Raw genomic sequence first — 17,047 nt, 5'->3', positions numbered from 1 at the left:
AGCCCACGGTCGTACCCGGCACTAGCTGGCCCCATGTCTCCCCTGACAGTCCAGACCCCCCGCTCATGCACTGTCCTGCCTGGCCCCTCAGGCCACAGAGAGGAACACCGCAAATATGCATGTCCTGGTCCGTCCCCACCCGAAAGCCTGGGAGAATGGGCGGGCGGGGCTCATTCCACCCATTTTGCAGATGGGAAACAAGCAACAGTGAAACAGGCTCAGGGAATCGGGGACCCCAAGGCTGCTCAGGGCCCCTGGGGGCCAGGGTCTGCTGGGCTGTGGAGCAGGGAGCCAGCCCAGGATCCCCGAGGTCAGAGCAGGGAAAGAAGGAGCCCAGAGCGCTCCCCCACCCCTGCCCCGCCCCGGCCCCAGGCCCATGTGGAAGGGAAGCACCTACATTGGAGGAGTTGGCAGTGCCGGCCGTGCTGGTGGGGACCTCGGCCCCGGTGCCGTGGTCGGGGGACTGGTCGGGGTCCTCGAAGCCCTCGCTGTAGCTGATGTCGTCGTAAGGGGAGGGCGTGTAGTAGTCCTCGCTGGGCAGGTAGTCGTAGTCGCCGACGCCGGGGTCCTCCTTCCCGGCCCCCTCGCTGGCATCGGGCACCGCGGGGGCTGCCGTGGTGGGTGGGGTCTGCTCCTGAGATGGGGGAGCAGGGCGGGAGTCGGGGTCTGGAGGGGACCCCAGCACACCCCCGTGCCACCTAAGAGCCCTGCGGATGCTGTCCATGCCAGGAGGCAGCCAGCCCCAGGGCGTGCTGTCCGTGGCCCAAAACCCCCCATCCTGCCCTCAGAAAGGGCGTTCTGCGGCTCCGGGCTTAAAAGGAGAAGTCCTCCGACAGAGCCGCACACTCCCTCACAGCAGCGTCGGCGGGCGGCAGAGCAGGTGGCGAGCCCGCTCCCCCGCCTCCCCGGCGGCCCGAAGCGCGGACGGTCACCAAGCCCCTGAGGCACTGGTTCCCTGCCGAGCTCACACCCCCACCCCGGCCTCCACACCGGCCCCTGTGTCCTCCCCACTGTGGCCGGCAGTGCCGGGCGGCCGCCCACACAGACCTCGGCAATCTCCGTGGTCTCTCTAGCAGCTTCCACGGGCTTCTTGGTGGGGGTGGGCTCTTTGCCTGGGTCGTCCGTGTCCTCGTAGTAGGGGTACTCGTAGTAGTACGTGTCACCTTCGCCCTCTCCCTCCGGGTACTGAAAGCAGATCGGGGCCACGTGAGGAAGGCGGGACCCCACCGGGAGCCCAGCTCCTCGCCTCACCGTCCGGGTTCAGCCAGGAAGAGTGGACACCAGAAGTCGAGGCTCCGAACGGGCCTCTGCTGGCTCCAGCTCCTCGGGCGGCTGAGGCAGCCCCATGAGAAGCGCAAGGAAAGAACGGGGGCCCAGGGCCCTTTCAAAGGAAACTGAGTTCTAAAAGGTGCAGATGTTCTGATCCTTTCGGACCGAGAGCCAGGACAGCCAGCCAGGCTGTGGGGTCCTCTGGCACCCTGCTGTCCCTCTGAATCTCCTGACCCCCATCGAAGCCCCAGACCACAGTGACAGAGAAGGTCTCGCCCCTAAAACAGGGACGGGGCCCGGCCAGGAGGCCTCGGCTGCGGGGACTCGGCCCGAGCTCAGAAGACATGCCTGGGCCACGGGACCCCGGTTTCGTGAGGATCACCCTTCCTTTTGTTCTAACCGGTCGTGACAGGAGGAGACCAGGAGGACAAATGACAGCAGGGTGAACATGGCAGAGGACGTGCACCGCTGTGACCAGGAGGCGAGCGACGACCTTCACTTGGAAATGGCGGAGAGAGCTCCAGGCGGGCTGAACCACGCTGCTGCTGGGTACGGGGCAGCACCAACCTTGGGTTCCAGCCCAGCAGGTTTATTTTAAATAGGGGTCGCGTGGCCTTTGTGGCCCTCCACCCCGGCCTGCCTGACCTGCCCCCGCCCAAGCGGTCCGCCTACAACACCACCGCGAACCCGGGCGGCCTGACTCACGTATTCGTCGGGGTTGGGATCCTGTGACTGGGGTGTGTCGGGGACGGCCGTGTCACAGTCGGGGCTGTAGTGCTCGCAGTAGTCGTAAGCTGCTCGGTGGTCCGAGACAAAGAGCAGCTGCTGGATATCACCCTGGAAAAGGACAAAAGCCCTTAGTAAGGGGCGTACGGGAATGAACACGGCGATCCGGGCGGCCGGCGGCAAGCGGCCCAGACACACCTTGGGAGGAGCCGGTCCTCAGGACCTTCCTCTCAGGGAGCTGCTACCTCCAACGACCACTCCAGCTAGGGCGGCCCACCCAACCACCCACCCCTCCATCCATCACCCATTCCTCTACCCAGCCATCCACCCACCCACCTACCCATCCATGCATCAGACACTTGTTGGGCACCTGCCCGGTGCCAGCCACGTGCTCAGAGATTTTTGCGAACGGTGGGGGATAAATGCAAGCTGTACATTACACCCTAAACTGTGAGAGCTTGCAGGTGTGCTACCACTTTCCCTGTCACCCCCAACCACGGGGTGAGGCAGGATTTATTTTTAAAGAGGAAAATACCATACGACCCAGAAATTCCAATCCTATGAATTAAGAGATGTAAATAATTCACTCAAGAAAGAACTGCACCAGGTATCAAATAGGTCCACAGACACCCATGCTCACGGCAGCATCATACACCACAGCCAAGCGGTGGGAACAGCCCAAATGTCCATCAGTGCATGAACAGATCCGTACATCAGAATATTCAACCACGAAAGGAAATGAGGTACGGACACAGGCTATGGACCACCTGGATGAGCCCACACGACCAACCACAGAATATTCCGGTTCACTGCCGTGGGAGCCAACATTCCCACTATGTCAGATGGGGAAAAGGTGCGACAATTCTATTTCATATTGTTTTCCTCAAGATATGTCAACAGCAGACAAACAAAAGAGAACAAAAACCATGGGTTTGATGAATGTTACCAAACATTTGATGTCTCCCTGGCAGGGGAGCTTAGGGCTCCAATCAGATGGCTATAAACTGGCCAATATAATAATGATTTTATTAACGATTAATGTTTAGATAGTGTTTACTATAAATCAGGCGTTGGACAAAGAAACCGCATGCTGTCACTTCTTTTGTGCCATTAATTCCCATCTGAAGCTGAGAAAACTGGAGCCCTGAGGTCACCTCAGGGTCACACAACATTCGTGGTCACACAGCAGGTGAGATGGAGCCAGCTTAACACAGCCTGCACGGTAGCCATCACTATGTGACAAGCTGGGCTCGAGAAGGGAAAGGAACATGGAGGAACATGCCCAATGTTGAAACTATGTCACCAGAGATGGTGCTCAAGAAAGGACAATTGTGGGCCATGCCCAGTGTTGAGCTCCTTGGCCGAGGGCCCATCCTGCCATGTGCACATCAACCTACCCACCATCCACCCACTACCCATCCATCCACCACCCATTCACCACTCATCCAACCATCCAACATCCATCCATCCATCCGTCCATCCGTCCAACCAACCATCCATCAACCATCCACCCACCACGCATCCATCCACCACCCATTCACCACTCATCCAACCATCCAACATCCATCCATCCATCCGTCCATCCGTCCAACCAAACATCCATCAACCATCCACCCACCACACATCCATCCACCACCCATTCACCACTCATCCAACCATCCAACATCCATCCATCCATCCGTCCATCCGTCCACCCAACCATCCATCAACCATCCACCAACCATCATCCATCCGTCCATCCGTCCACCCAACCATCCATCAACCATCCACCCACCATCATCCATTCACCACCCATTCACCACTCATCCAACCATCCACCATCCATCCATCCATCCGTCCATCCGTCCAACCAACCATCCATCAACCATCCACCCACCATCATCCATTCACCACCCATTCACCACTCATCCAACCATCCACCATCCATCCATCCATCCGTCCATCCGTCCACCCAACCATCCATCAACCATCCACCCACCACGCATCCATCCACCACCCATTCACCACTCATCCAACCATCCACCATCCATCCATCCATCCGTCCATCCGTCCACCCAACCATCCATCAACCATCCACCCACCATCATCCATTCACCACCCATTCACCACTCATCCAACCATCCACCATCCATCCATCCATCCGTCCATCCGTCCAACCAACCATCCATCAACCATCCACCCACCATCATCCATTCACCACCCATTCACCACTCATCCAACCATCCACCATCCATCCATCCATCCGTCCATCCGTCCACCCAACCATCCATCAACCATCCACCCACCACGCATCCATCCACCACCCATTCACCACTCATCCAACCATCCACCATCCATCCATCCATCCGTCCATCCGTCCACCCAACCATCCATCAACCATCCACCCACCACGCATCCATCCACCACCCATTCACCACTCATCCAACCATCCACCATCCATCCATCCATCCGTCCATCCGTCCACCCAACCATCCATCAACCATCCACCCACCATCATCCATTCACCACCCATTCACCACTCATCCAACCATCCACCATCCATCCATCCATCCGTCCATCCGTCCACCCAACCATCCATCAACCATCCACCCACCACGCATCCATCCACCACCCATTCACCACTCATCCAACCATCCACCATCCATCCATCCATCCGTCCATCCGTCCACCCAACCATCCATCAACCATCCACCCACCATCATCCATTCACCACCCATTCACCACTCATCCAACCATCCACCATCCATCCATCCATCCGTCCATCCGTCCGCCCAACCATCCATCAACCATCCACCCACCATCATCCATTCACCAACTATCTACCATCTACCATCCGTCCTTCTCTTCATCCAGTAGCAATCATTGAGCACCTACGAAGTGCCCGTCCCTGTATTACACACAAAAATGTAGCCGTGGCCCAGAACCACTGCCTGGCAGTGTCCACACTCTTCCTAACACTTTGCACTTGCACTGTGCCCCACGGTGAGGCACATGCTTACCATCCCCATGTATTCATGTGGTTGTCACTGAAGCCCCTTGACTCCCACTGTCCCTTTCTGTCCGGACACCCGAGGCTACCCCTGCTCCTGCACGCCCACTCTCCCGTGGCCCAACAAAAGGCCCATTCTGTTCCTGAAGAAAGCCACGAGTGAAGCAAGATAATATGGTAGCCGTGAGCTTGACTGAAAGGAGGTGGTGCTCATTCTGCGCAGGTCAGAACCACAGGCGCAAGCAAGGAAGCCATGTCGTCCATCCGCCCCGCTGGGTAAAGGTGGGTGAGCCCCTTCCCTGAGCCGGACACAGACTAGGCTAGACATGGACGGCTGTGAGGACGTGTCTCTCAGGGTCACTGGGCGCGGCTCCCCAGATGGCCTCCCAGGGTCTGGGACGCTAAGTGCCAGCCCCACGCATGGCTCTGAGGGACAGGATCCACTGCCCTTCCCTGGCTTGCCAAAGCTCCTGTAGGGTAACCGGCCCAGAGATGGGGCGACGTGGAGGTGACGCAGCGGCAGAACTGGGGGACAGTCTTAGAGTCCAGAAAAGGCACATCCTGCCTGGCCCCTGAGACGTGGGTCCGAATTATGTGGCCCCCAACTTGGGTCTGAAGACCCTGGAGGTGGGCAAGGAGCTCAGAACTTGCCCAAGCAGACCCGTCTCCACACAGGCAGCTCTGAAGGGAGTCCCCGGAAGACACTCCTGGCCCCGGCCGCAGCCCTTCACCCGCCAGAGCCGCTGCCTGCCTCCGTCCGTCTCTCCCTTCCGGTCCTCTCCCTCCTCCCTGGCCCTCTCCGCCTCGCCGTCTCTCCCTCTGGGTGTCAGAGGCTCCCGGCCGTGCTGTAAACTCTCCCGTGGACAAGAACCCTGTGACAGGACCAGGGAATCAAACCACACAGTTTTATTAAGCAACACGACTTCCAGTTCAGATTTTATCCAATTCAAATAAAATATGTCTTCCGTCTTTCTGCTGGCAACTTGACATCTGAATGTGCGTTGCCCAGATACCGTCTCCGGAAGGGAGAGGAGGCTTGGGGGCCTTTGGGGGTGGTCGTGGCAGCCGGCACCCGGCGCTCCCCTCCATCAAGCCACCGGCACAGGGGACTCCAGGTGTCTGGTAAAGGGCCTGCCTCCCCAGGAAGCCCAAGACCTCGGGCCATGGCCACGTGTGGCACACCTGTGTCCCTGTACCCCAGAGCGCCCCACCCAGAACCAGGCTTCACAGGCCCCCACACAGTGGCCTAGGCTGCCCCCAACACCAGGCAACGAACAAGGCCAAAGGCTACAGCGTAAACAGCAGGCAGAGGCACGGGGCCGAGCGCTTCCTGCGGACTCACCGGAGCTCTGGAATCCGAGGGCACAGTCGGTGCTGACCTGACCCTCCTCACCAGCCCTGCTTGCCTGCCTGCCTCGCCCACTCCCCACACGGCTGCAGAGGGAGCATATGGTGGGCAGCAGGTCACCTCCGCGCCCTGCAAGCACGAAGCCCCCTTCATTCCCTGGGCCCACCTTCCTCCGCAGACTCCTAGGCTTGTAGCAAATCCTTTCCCCACAAACCCCTGAGGGGTTTCCACAACAAAGAACATGTGCCCCTTCGAGGGTGCACAAAGGGTGACAGGTGAGGTGTGTGTCTCAAAGGACAGGGATCTGTCCACCCCCCGCGCCTCTGTGAGAAGGGGAAACAGGCATGGGTTCGAGCCTCCTGGAAGCCCTCGTCCAGGACTCCTGCGCCCCCTCCCACCTCTTCCCCGCACACACAGGAGTTGTGTGCGCAGGTTGGCATGTCGAATACACACGTGCTCCTTGGAGAGAAGCTGTCCCCCATGGACCTTTCTCCAGTTGGGACCAGACACAACCTGAGAATCTTTGTCAACCCGGGGCTGTGGCAACCGCTGCCTGGTGCCTTGGAGACGGCCTGCCCGTGGCTGCCCCTGATCTGGCTCACACTGGACCTCACATGTCCCACGGATGTTCTGAGAGCATTTTTGTGATGCTTCCTGTAGCAAAACAAGCTCCAAGCCACAGACCCCGATAGTCACTCGGTGACCCCCTTCCCCAGCAGACCCTTTCTCCGTGGCCGCTGGTGGGAGATGCTGGAGGCCCCTGCTGCCCACACTCCGGCCCCTCAAGGCCCCGGGGGCAGGGTTAGCGGCACAGCCCTGGGTGCTGTGTCTGTGTTCTGGGGGGGACGAGGCGGAAGGCAGGAGCCGGGGCCGGGATGGAGGCCCACCCACAAATACAAGCCGCGCACCCAGCGAGGCCACTAGCCTGCGGCTTCTGGGGACCCAGCCTGGCCTTCGGGAGCCAAATGCCAGCGCGATGACGCTGGCTAGGGTCAGAGCTGCTGGCAGGTCCCCTGACTCTCTAGAAGCAGTGAGGGCAGCCCAGGATATCTGTGATCCAGCTGTCCTCTGGGGTCGGGGGCGACTCTGACTAGGAACCCTCAACCAGCCTGGCCTTGACCTTGGACCAGTCGGGAGCCGCCTGCCCTGAAGGCAGCCTAGCAGCCCCCAAACTCGGAGACTCATGACACACCTGTAGCCGCTGGAGTTCTCTGGGTGTGTGCGTGTGCACGGGCGCGGGCACACGTGTGACCATACAGTGCAGTGATGACCTTCACGTGACCTTCTAGGCTGGCTGACCCACTCGTGAACAGAAACAGAAAGAGAGCCTCTGTCCTTGGGGACCCTTGGGAGAAAGTGAAGGGACATTATCCCCTCTGGCCACGAGGCAGCTTGAACTTCAGTCAGGAGTCGTGGGGCCACAGAGGGCGGCGGCGGACACCAGGCCTGGTGCGGGAGCGCCCAAGAGGGGCCGAGTGCAGGGGAGCCTGGGGCTCACGCCCTGGCCCAGCGCGCTGCCCGGCACGGTCACACGCCCGCAGGCCCCGGCACGGGCGAGCCAAGAAAACGCCACCTGCCTGGCTGCAGGGCCCCCCTGAAGCCTAGGGGTTCACATTTCGATGATCCCAGGTGCCCCATCAATAACCCAAATTGTTACTCAACTAGAACCAGGGGCCGCTCCCCACCCTGGAGGTGCCAGACCCCGTCTCACGCGGTGCCTTCCCTAGGCTGGGCGCTCGTGGGCGCTCGTGGGCGCTCGTGGGCGCTCGTGGGCGCTCCGTGCGTCCCGCTCCCATGGCCTCCCTGCCCCTCAGGCTCCCTCAGGACGCAGGGACCTGGGCTCTCAGCCCAGCTGGGGCTTCTCAAATGGGGTCCCGTGGAGGAGCCTGGGGGTCCCTAGCAGGGCTTACACACCAGCACGTCACATAAGATGGTAGTTAAGAAAGCGTTTGCCAGGGCGCCTGGGTGGCTCAGTGGATTAGGCCGCTGCCTTCGGCTCAGGTCACAGTCTCAGGGTCCTGGGATCGAGTCCCGCAACGGGCTCTCTGCTCACCGGGGAGCCTGGTTCCTCCTCTCTCTCTGCCTGCCTCTCTGCCTACTTGTGATCTCTCTCTGTCAAATAAATAAATAAAATCTTTAAAAAAAAAAAAAAAAAAAGAAAGCGTTTGCGGACTTGTGTCACACAGATCAAAACCTGTGACATAGTAAAATGGTCTCACTTCAGACTAGTAGTGTGAGGTCCACAGGGGATGCGGTCCCCTGAGAGTCCCTGGGCTTCAGTGCAGCTGGGCTCCAAGGTCCAAGGCCAGGGGTTCTCTAGTCTAGGGAATGCGGTGGTGGGTCCGCAGTGCACCACGTCTCCCCTGAACCTCCCTACTGCCCCCATTCACAGAGGGGAAAACTGACGCAGCGAGGGCCAGGAACCTTCCAGAACCAAGAAGGACCCACCCCGCACTCCACACCCCCGTGTCATCCCACTGCTGTCCCACACTTGAGCTACCCCCACCTCTCCAGCAACAGCGGCCAGAATCGACGGAGGACTCCCCTGCCACCGTCCCCCCCCTGCAGACTCTGGCTTCCGGGCCTGAGGGGTTCCCCTGCTCCCGGCCGCACACTGTTCCCCCTGCCCCACCCCCAGGCCACCTGGGCCGACTGCCTCCTCCACCCTGACCGTCTGGCAGGCTTGGCCGTGGCTCTCCCCCGGACCAGGAGACGCCCTCTCCCTCCACGGAGTCTTGCCTGATTTGCCCCACCGCGCCCTCAACGCCCCGGGTGGCAGGTGAGCCCCAGACCGATCCCCGCCCGGCCGCTCCGTCCATGGTCCCAGCGGGCAGGCAGCTGCCCCAGGTGCCCTCCAGCCTCCCTCCGGGAGCACAGGGCACCTGCCCCGGACTCACGGGCCTGACAGTGGGCATCCTGCCCCCCCCCCCAGGGGCAGCCGTCCCACCAAGGGGCCTGCACCCCTCAGCAACAGCCACCCGGTCCTGGGGCTGTGGAGACGACCCAGCCCCTCCCCACGGCAGCACCCTCCACCTGCACAGCCCCGACATGCCTCGTCGCGGCTCCTCTGTGCTCACAAGGGGGTGGGGGTCGCCCTGTGTCTTCTCTCTTATCCCCATTTTGTGGATGCACACACTGAGGCTCAGAGAGGTGGGGCCTCGCGCAGGGGCACAGAGTGGGGGCTCCAGAGTCACTGTCCTGCGGATCCGCCCAGGAGCAGCCTGGCCCCCGTGGAGTTCAAGTAGAACGTCTGCGTGGACAACAACTGTGGCCTCACCCCAGCCGCCCTCCGCATGGGCACAGACCCTCAGGGGGGCAGGCGGCACCTGAGTCCACATCTGGGCCCCAGGCCTGCGGCTAGCCCGGTGGTGGCCCGGACCCCCTGCCAGAGCAGCCCGCACCCGCTGTTTCCACTCTGTTCCCCGTTCTGAGGCCGACCGCCGTTTCCTGCCCCTACACACTTATGTCCGCCACGTGCCAGGTCAGCAAAGCTCCACCCAGTCCCCAGAAGCTTCTGTCGCGGTGCCTGGCGGTCACAAAGGCCACTCTGCTCCGCGGTGCAACCTCGACATCCCAGGCAACAGCGGGCGCCCTTCCTAGGTAGCCCATGAGCACTGAGGAGCCAACAAAACACGCCCGTCCCGGGCTGCTGTGCAGAATCCTCGAGAAATTATCAGGATGCTGTCGGCCGTTAGGGCTGGAGGTACCTCCTTAGTGCTGGGAGGGGTGTTACCAGTATCTGCTTTTCCAAACAGAACAGAAGGAGGACACTCGGTGGCACAGCCACTGCCCGAACAAGCCTCCCAGCGCAGCCCGGTGCCCGGCCCCCGGATGATGAGGCCGCACTGTGCAGACCTCACGGGGCCTGTCCTTCTGGGCGCCGGGAGCTTCCGTACAGATCCGGAGTAGCACGGTGGCAAAGTGAGTCTGCGCTCGCCCTTCGACGTGCTCAGAGGAAGCCCTCCGACGGGCGCTCGCACAACCGTCAGAGGCCCCCCCACGCCCCCAACACAGGGACACGTGCTTAGGAAAGGGGCACCCGGCAAATGCCCGCACAGACGCCCCAGTACAGGAGTTTCTTTGTCCCAAGGGGATGTCCCCCCCCGGAGGCCCAGGGACGCTGAAAGCCCATAGGGGGCCTGGGGAGCCCCTTTGCCACCCACGCAGGCCACGCAGCACATCCCTCAGGGGTCCCACGGAACCGCCCGTGGGCCGGCACTCTGCAGGTGAGGGCTGGATGCCAGCCCCGGGCCCCCCACCCGCCGGCTGGTCTCACGGATCTCCACGCCGCCCTCCGACTCTCACATCTGCAACACAGGGACTGGAATGATGGTCCTAACCCTTGTCATCACAACCGCCATGGCACACGCCCCTCCCCTCCCCCAGCGTGGTCCTGAGAGTCTGACCATCCGCGGCCCTCGGACAGCTCGCTGGATGAGGAGGGGCGCCCAGTGCTCGCCCGACACTCACAAGCCCGGCTGCCCCAGCTCCCGCAGGAGGAGACGGAGTCCAGGCTAGCCCAAGCCGTGCGAATGTAGGGGGAGGCCAGGGCAAGGCCGAAGAGTCCCCAGGCCCCCTGACAATGGAGCAGTAAAGAAAAAGTCCCCCCCAACACACACAGCAGGGCCCCTGTCCTCCGGTCACCCAGAGGGGCAGCTCCCAAGCTCGGACACCGCTGCCGGCTGGCTCCCAGGGCTCTGCAGCCAGAAGCATGGGCCACAGGGTCCGGCCCCCCCAGGAAAGCCAAAAACCCTCCCCCCATCCACGGATGGGCCCTAGCCTGTCCTTGCCGAAGCCCTGCAGGTGACCTCGAGACGACATGCCCTCCCTGGAGCGCCGGCACCAATCCTCCCCGGGGACCCACACACCAGCAGGTCATTCCACAGGGCTGGGCTTCCAGCCTTGCATCAGGGCTGCATCCCTGGGCTGGGACGGGGTCTCACTACTCAGACTTTCCACAGAGCAATCCTCAGGCCCTCCCAGGCCAGGGAGCAGGGGCTACCAGGTCCGGCACCACGTAGGCAGAAGCAAGGCCTGCCTGACACTGTGGGGTCTCTCTGACCCCTCCTAGCTGCTACCCCCCACCCCTCACCCACCATCCTGGGTAGAGACAGACGGTGGCCCCAGATGCTTGGCTCAACAGGACCAGGGCGACCCGGGGCGGCTCCAGGGGCACACCCTCAGAGCTCAGGCCCCACCCCAAACACCCTGACCACAGAGGCACAGACAAAAGCTCCTGGGTGTGGGCATCAACATGAGACCCGCTATAGCCTGCTCTGGCCAGCCTCCGTGAGCAGCCATCCTGCCCGACATCCAGCTGGTCACTGGCCCCCACCCGCCGGCCGCTGGCTACTGCACTGGACACAAGTCCCAGCCCTTCCTGGGCCTGAGCTGGAGACAAAAATGTACCTCAAAAGCCCTGCACACCGTCCTCATGGGCCGGCCATCGCCCATCCAAGCCAGGAGGCAGGCGCGGGGCTGCCCGGAACCATCCCCTCCAGCCGGGAGGAGCTCACCATCCTGCCTCCCCGGCCGGACTCAACAGCACACTGGGAAAGCCTCGACTGGAAACCAGCCGAACGTCCACGCCCAGCGACAAGCGCTTCATTACCCGCACAGGCCCTGCAGGAATCGACGGGCGAACCCCCTTCCGGGCTGGTCTGGGAACAGGTTCAATAACCACCCCCACCCCCAGTCCTACTCCCAGACTCTGGGAACGGGACCTTCTCTGGAAACGCGCTCTTCGTGGAGGTAAGGATGCTCAGGTTCTCGAAGGAGACTGCGCTGGATTAGCCCCAAATCCCCGTGAGGAGCGCCCTCAGGAGAAAGACCAGGGGCAGACAGACAAGGACAGGAGAGCCGCGTGCGGCGGGGGCGGAGCCTGAAGCCAAGGAGCCCTGGGGCCACGGGAGGCTGGGGGAGGCGGCCGACGGACCAGGCTCTTCGGGGACGCTCTGCCCGCTGTGGGCCCCACCCGAGACATGCCGTCTGAGGTCAGAGCACCTGGGTGTGAGGCGCCCGCTCTCCCGGGGCCATGGCTCGGGCCCATGACCTAGCCCTGGGAGCTTCCACAGCCCATCTAAAGTCAGGGGACACGGTCTAGAGCAGGGACAGGGTGCCATGCGGACAGGGCTCCCTCCTCAGCTGCTGTGCACACCTGGGAGGCTTCTAGACGGGTGCCGCCTCGGAGGCTGGCTCCTCCTGTTCCCAGCATGGGTCTAACTAGCCGCACCAACAGGAGAAACACCGCGGGCTGGGAGGGGGGTGGGGGCGGGGCACACGGGCCTATGAACCCACGTCAACCATGGGGATGCGGGGGGCACGGGGGCCTTACGGGCAGGGCCCCAGACGCCTCGAGCCTGGCGTCTGAACATGAGCTCAGGTTTGGCCCCAGCCCCACAGATGCGCCACCTTCTGAGGACGGGAGAAGCACCCTCAGAACGCACCCGCAGTTCCTCTCCCCGGAGAAACCTGGGTCAGCGTGACACCCCCACGGGATGCTGACGGAAACAGGCCAACAGAAGTGCTGCCTCCCAGCCCCGGAGGGAATGGATCCTGCAGCAGACGGTCCCCAGTGCCACAAAGCCCTGGGGGGGAGAGTCCCACAGCTCCCCAGTCACGGCCCGCATGCTCCGCTGGCCCTGGGTCCCCTGGTGCGTCCCCGTGGCGGGTGATGGGATGGTCCCCGGAGGGGCCTGGGAGCTCAGAGGCCACAGCCTGCGCGGTGAAAGCGGGGACGGGGACCCAGGCCTCCGACACGAAGCCCACAGCTCTCTCGCCTTCGAGACGCTGATGCCCGCAACCGTGCGTGTGGCCGGGGAGGGCTCTATGCTCCCCAGAAGGTCCCCAGGCGCCTCGCGGATGGCCCAGAAAGCCCAGCCCAGCAGAGGCCCCAGGCAAGCTGCATTCCAGGAAAGAACATGTCAGCGGAAAAGCCAGGCCTCTGGAAAAGGGGAATCAGGGATGAGGTAAACCCCTTGTCTCTCCAAATGGAAGGCGGGCGGACAGCAGGAGGACCGCCACTCGGGGGTGCTGCCGGCTTCTCCCCCGGCACCCGGGGCTCCGGTGTGCAGTCCGTTCGGTCTTGCTGCCCCTCGAGACGCCCGAGAGCTTAGAAGTGGGTCTGGCGCCCGCCCAGAACGCCCGGGCTCCCTGTCCGCTGGGGTGGGCCTCCCTCTGTTCCCGCCTCACCAGAGAGGAGGGTCCTCCCGCCACAGAGGCCCTCCCCGACCCCGGCCAAGCCCCACCCTCCAGACCCCTCCATCTGGAACACCCACCGGCTCCAGGCCCCGCTGAGGAGCAAAGGGTGAGGAGAGGCGCCGGTGCCCCGGTTCAGCCGGTGTTTCCGGACCCTGCTGGGGACAGTGCTCGGCAGGCCGGGCACGGAAGTCCAGCCCTGGCTGCCAGCGAGCCTGCAAACAGCCTGTGCTGGCTCCTTCTGGAAGGTTCTGGGGCTTTGCCGACCCCACAGGTCAGGGCACTCTGATGTCCTGGGAGCCCACGTGGGAGCCAGAGAACAAGCAGCCCCCGGCATCATTAGGACCACCCGGGATTGGCTCCAGCTGGGGAAGGTTGTGACCCAGTTCCTAAGGTCCCGGGGGCATGGGTCAAGGGGACAGCAGAAGCGCGGGCTGCTGAGAGTGCGGTGCCTACCACGCTACGTGACACCGGAGCAGACCGTCGGGTTCTCGGCAGCAACAGGTCTGCGGACCTGGCCGGCTCCCCCACGGTTTTGCGACCTTCTGCGGTTCTTCTACCTCTCTGGTGCCAGCGTCCCAGGAGTGGCGAAAGGTGACGGCAGGGCAGAGCACTCGGCGGGCACCGTCACGGGCCCTGCTGGCCAGCGCTGCCCTGGCTGGCCTCCCCCCCAGCTCTACCACGGAAGGAAAACAACCACTTCTCAGCTCCTGCCAGACACATTCGCTTTCCATGGCACTCTCGTCTGTTTCCAAAAACACAAAGCTCGTTCCTAAGCCCTGGAGGAAAACAAGCCTTTCTCCTGCACGGGGAAGCCTGCAGGCCCCGTCCCCTTCTGAAGAACGGCTCCAACCTCCCTCACAGTGGGCCCTCAGCCCACGCGGCCCCCATGCCCCCCGGGACCCTGGGACACCGTCACACCCCGGGGGAAGCCACAGGACACGAGACACACAGCTCCCAGTGAGACCGTGGCGAACGGCAGCCCAGAGCAACCCCGCAAAACGCACTCTCCGCCTCAGAGCCTGCGGGCAGGGATCCACAGGGGAAGGAGCGAGGCCATGGCCGCCACCCAGCCTGAGCCCCTCCAGCTCACACCAGCCCAACACTGGGGACGGCCCCTGCCTGGGGCGGGCCATGAGCACAACTCCCAGCGCAAGCCCTGGGGACTGGGATGGCCACGTACAGGCACAGGCAGGGCAGGTCCCGGGAGGGCGATCCTCAGCTCAGGGGTGCATGACCCTGGCCAGCCCTTCCAGGCCAGCCCCCCGCCTGCCCAGCTGGAGGCCCTGGTCTCAAAGGCAGGCGTCCTGGCACTGAACTTGCAAGGTGAGTCTGGAGAAGTGGAGCGGAAGGACAGCTTGTGAGCCCAAGCCGCCCCCTGGACACACGCCCATCGGTCATGTCCCTGCCGGTGAATGTGGACAAAGGGCCAGAGGGCCTCAGCTCTGACCGCCAAGGGTCGGGGGAAGCGTGCTTCTCTGGGACCTGCGGGGGAGTTGGGGGGGCGCTTTACCCAGATTCCTTCCACAGTGTAGGCCTCCTCCGCCCATTTTCCAGATGAAGTCGTTGGGCTTGGAGGGGTTTGGCAACGGGCTGCCGGTCATCAGCTGGAAAGAAAGTGGATGAGGCCCAAGGCCCGTGGAACCTTTGTCTGCACCTTCCTCCTGGGGCGGCTTCAGAAGGGACCCAACTGTCCCATCCCCTGTCCAGCAGGACAGACCCGTCAGCGGCTCACACCGGGGCTGGGAGACCGGGGGCTGCCAACCTGCACAGCCAGGCTGAGGGTCTGCCCCTGGGGGGAAGGGCTCCCCGGAGCTGCGAGCCCCTATGCCAGGCTCTTGCCCTGGACGGCACTTTACTTGGGACAAAGGGGCCTCTGTGGGGCCCCGTGTACCCCAGGAAAATCCCCAGTGCCCCAATAAGCTCTCTGGAGTTCAGTAAAGCCCTGTCTGGACACAGCGGTCAGCACGGGACTCTGTGCGTGTGCCCGTGGGGATGGGCGGCCCCCCAAAGTCACTCCCAATCCTTCCAGCTCACCAGGCCCTTGCAGAGCTGTGGGACAAAGTGGCTTTTGATGAGGGGAAGACATCCTTCCGGGGAAAGAGCGCAGCTGCTGCAGAAATCGCTTTCTACGGCGCCGCCCCCCTTCCCCGTCCTGAAGAACGGGGAGAAGCCAAGTGCCCAGCACGGGGAGGGCCGTTACTGGAAATCTGGCAGAAAGTACAAGACTTAAGTCACTTCTGTTTCAAAAGAAACAAAGACTCTTCCTCCATCGCCGTGAGAGCCGGGCCGGCTGGGCATCGAGGGCCGCCGCGCCCCGCTCAGTGGCTGCTCTGGGAGGAGAAAGGCCAGACGGAGCGCTCCGGGGGCCACTGGGCCACTGGTCTTCGCTACGAAAGTCAGGTCACATTTTCCAACATGAACGAGTCCGGCCGCCAGGAAAGTCTGCGTCTGGGCAAGCACTGCCTGCAGAACACGAACCCCTCGCCGGCCACGAAGCCTCCCGTCCCTGGCAGCCGCTCAGGCCAGCCGTTCCGAGCACATTCCCAACCTGCCGTCTCCATCCAAGCCGCACCGGGAGGCCCGCACGGCCTCACACACGCACCCCCGGCTCAACACGGCTGCCGGCCCACGCAGCGGACGAGGACCCCAGGTCTTGAACAGGCTTAGGTGGCCCAGCCAGGTTCCCCCCATGGGATTTGGGCCCTGAGCTCTCCCGGGGCTCCCCCACAGCGGTGCCGTTCTAGTGTCGGGAAAGCAGCTCCTTCTGGCTCGACCAGCGTATCGAGGTAAAGCGTATTTGCTTTAGGATCCTAATTTTGTTTTTTTAAAGATGAAGCTTGTTCTGGCCTCTTTACGATGACGGGCACCTGGGAGCACACAGGAGGCAAGAGAAAGGATGCGGCTTTCTGCCCAGGGCAGAGAAACTGCCGCACAGTAAGCGAATTCAAACCCGCAAAGCCACGGCCCTGCTTCGGCAAACTTTCCCGCCTCCGGGGGCAGAACTTCAACCAACAGGAAGATGGGCCGTGTCCGCGGTGACCCTGGGTCCCCTCACGAGCAGGCACCCACGCCCGGTGAGGTGAGGTGAGCCCCCGCGAGGCGGCACGGCCGCTCCCGACGTCAGACAAGTGAGAGTCCCGGAGCGCAGCAGCACCCCTGCTTTCCTGGACCCTGCCGGCGAGGGCTCTGAACCAGCGGCCGCTCGATCCCAGTCTGCGTGACCCCGGTGCCTCTGACCCCAGCTCCCCGGGAGAGCCCCGCAGCCACCCCCGCCTGGCTGTGGCCCCTGCAATTCCCCGCCCAGCCATTCACCCGGGTCTCCGGGCAAGTCAGGTCAGAAGTGGGCCCAGGGGGTGCGTCTCCAGAACCTGCAAAACTTGGCAGCACCAGAGGGCTCCCGCTGTCCTGGCACACGCCAAGGGCCACCATTCCCAGCAGGGCCCCCAGACCCACCGTCACAGGCTGGCTGCCCCCCGTCTCTGAGCGGCCCTCCCACCCCGTGTCCGCAGAGACAT

At 62.9% G+C, this 17,047-nt stretch overlaps 1 protein-coding gene across 2 annotated transcripts in view; it reads right to left on the bottom strand.

Annotated features, from left to right (window-relative positions):
- Positions 1 to 17,047, bottom strand: part of COL5A1 (collagen type V alpha 1 chain) — a 139,102-nt gene that overhangs the window by 77,364 nt on the left and 44,691 nt on the right. For both annotated transcript variants that reach the window (XM_032306372.1, XM_032306373.1), the window contains exons 5-7: positions 1,975 to 2,106; positions 1,048 to 1,185; positions 398 to 634 (exon numbers count right to left, since the gene is read on the bottom strand). In XM_032306372.1, the coding sequence (XP_032162263.1) occupies positions 398 to 634; positions 1,048 to 1,185; positions 1,975 to 2,106 (507 nt within the window). The remainder of the gene's footprint in view (positions 1 to 397; positions 635 to 1,047; positions 1,186 to 1,974; positions 2,107 to 17,047) is intronic.

Source organism: Mustela erminea, chromosome 12, assembly GCF_009829155.1.
Source record: "Mustela erminea isolate mMusErm1 chromosome 12, mMusErm1.Pri, whole genome shotgun sequence".
In the NCBI taxonomy this organism is placed as follows: domain Eukaryota; kingdom Metazoa; phylum Chordata; class Mammalia; order Carnivora; family Mustelidae; genus Mustela; species Mustela erminea.
Note: the sequence above shows the minus strand (reverse complement) of the source record. Positions and strands in the feature narration are given on the sequence as shown.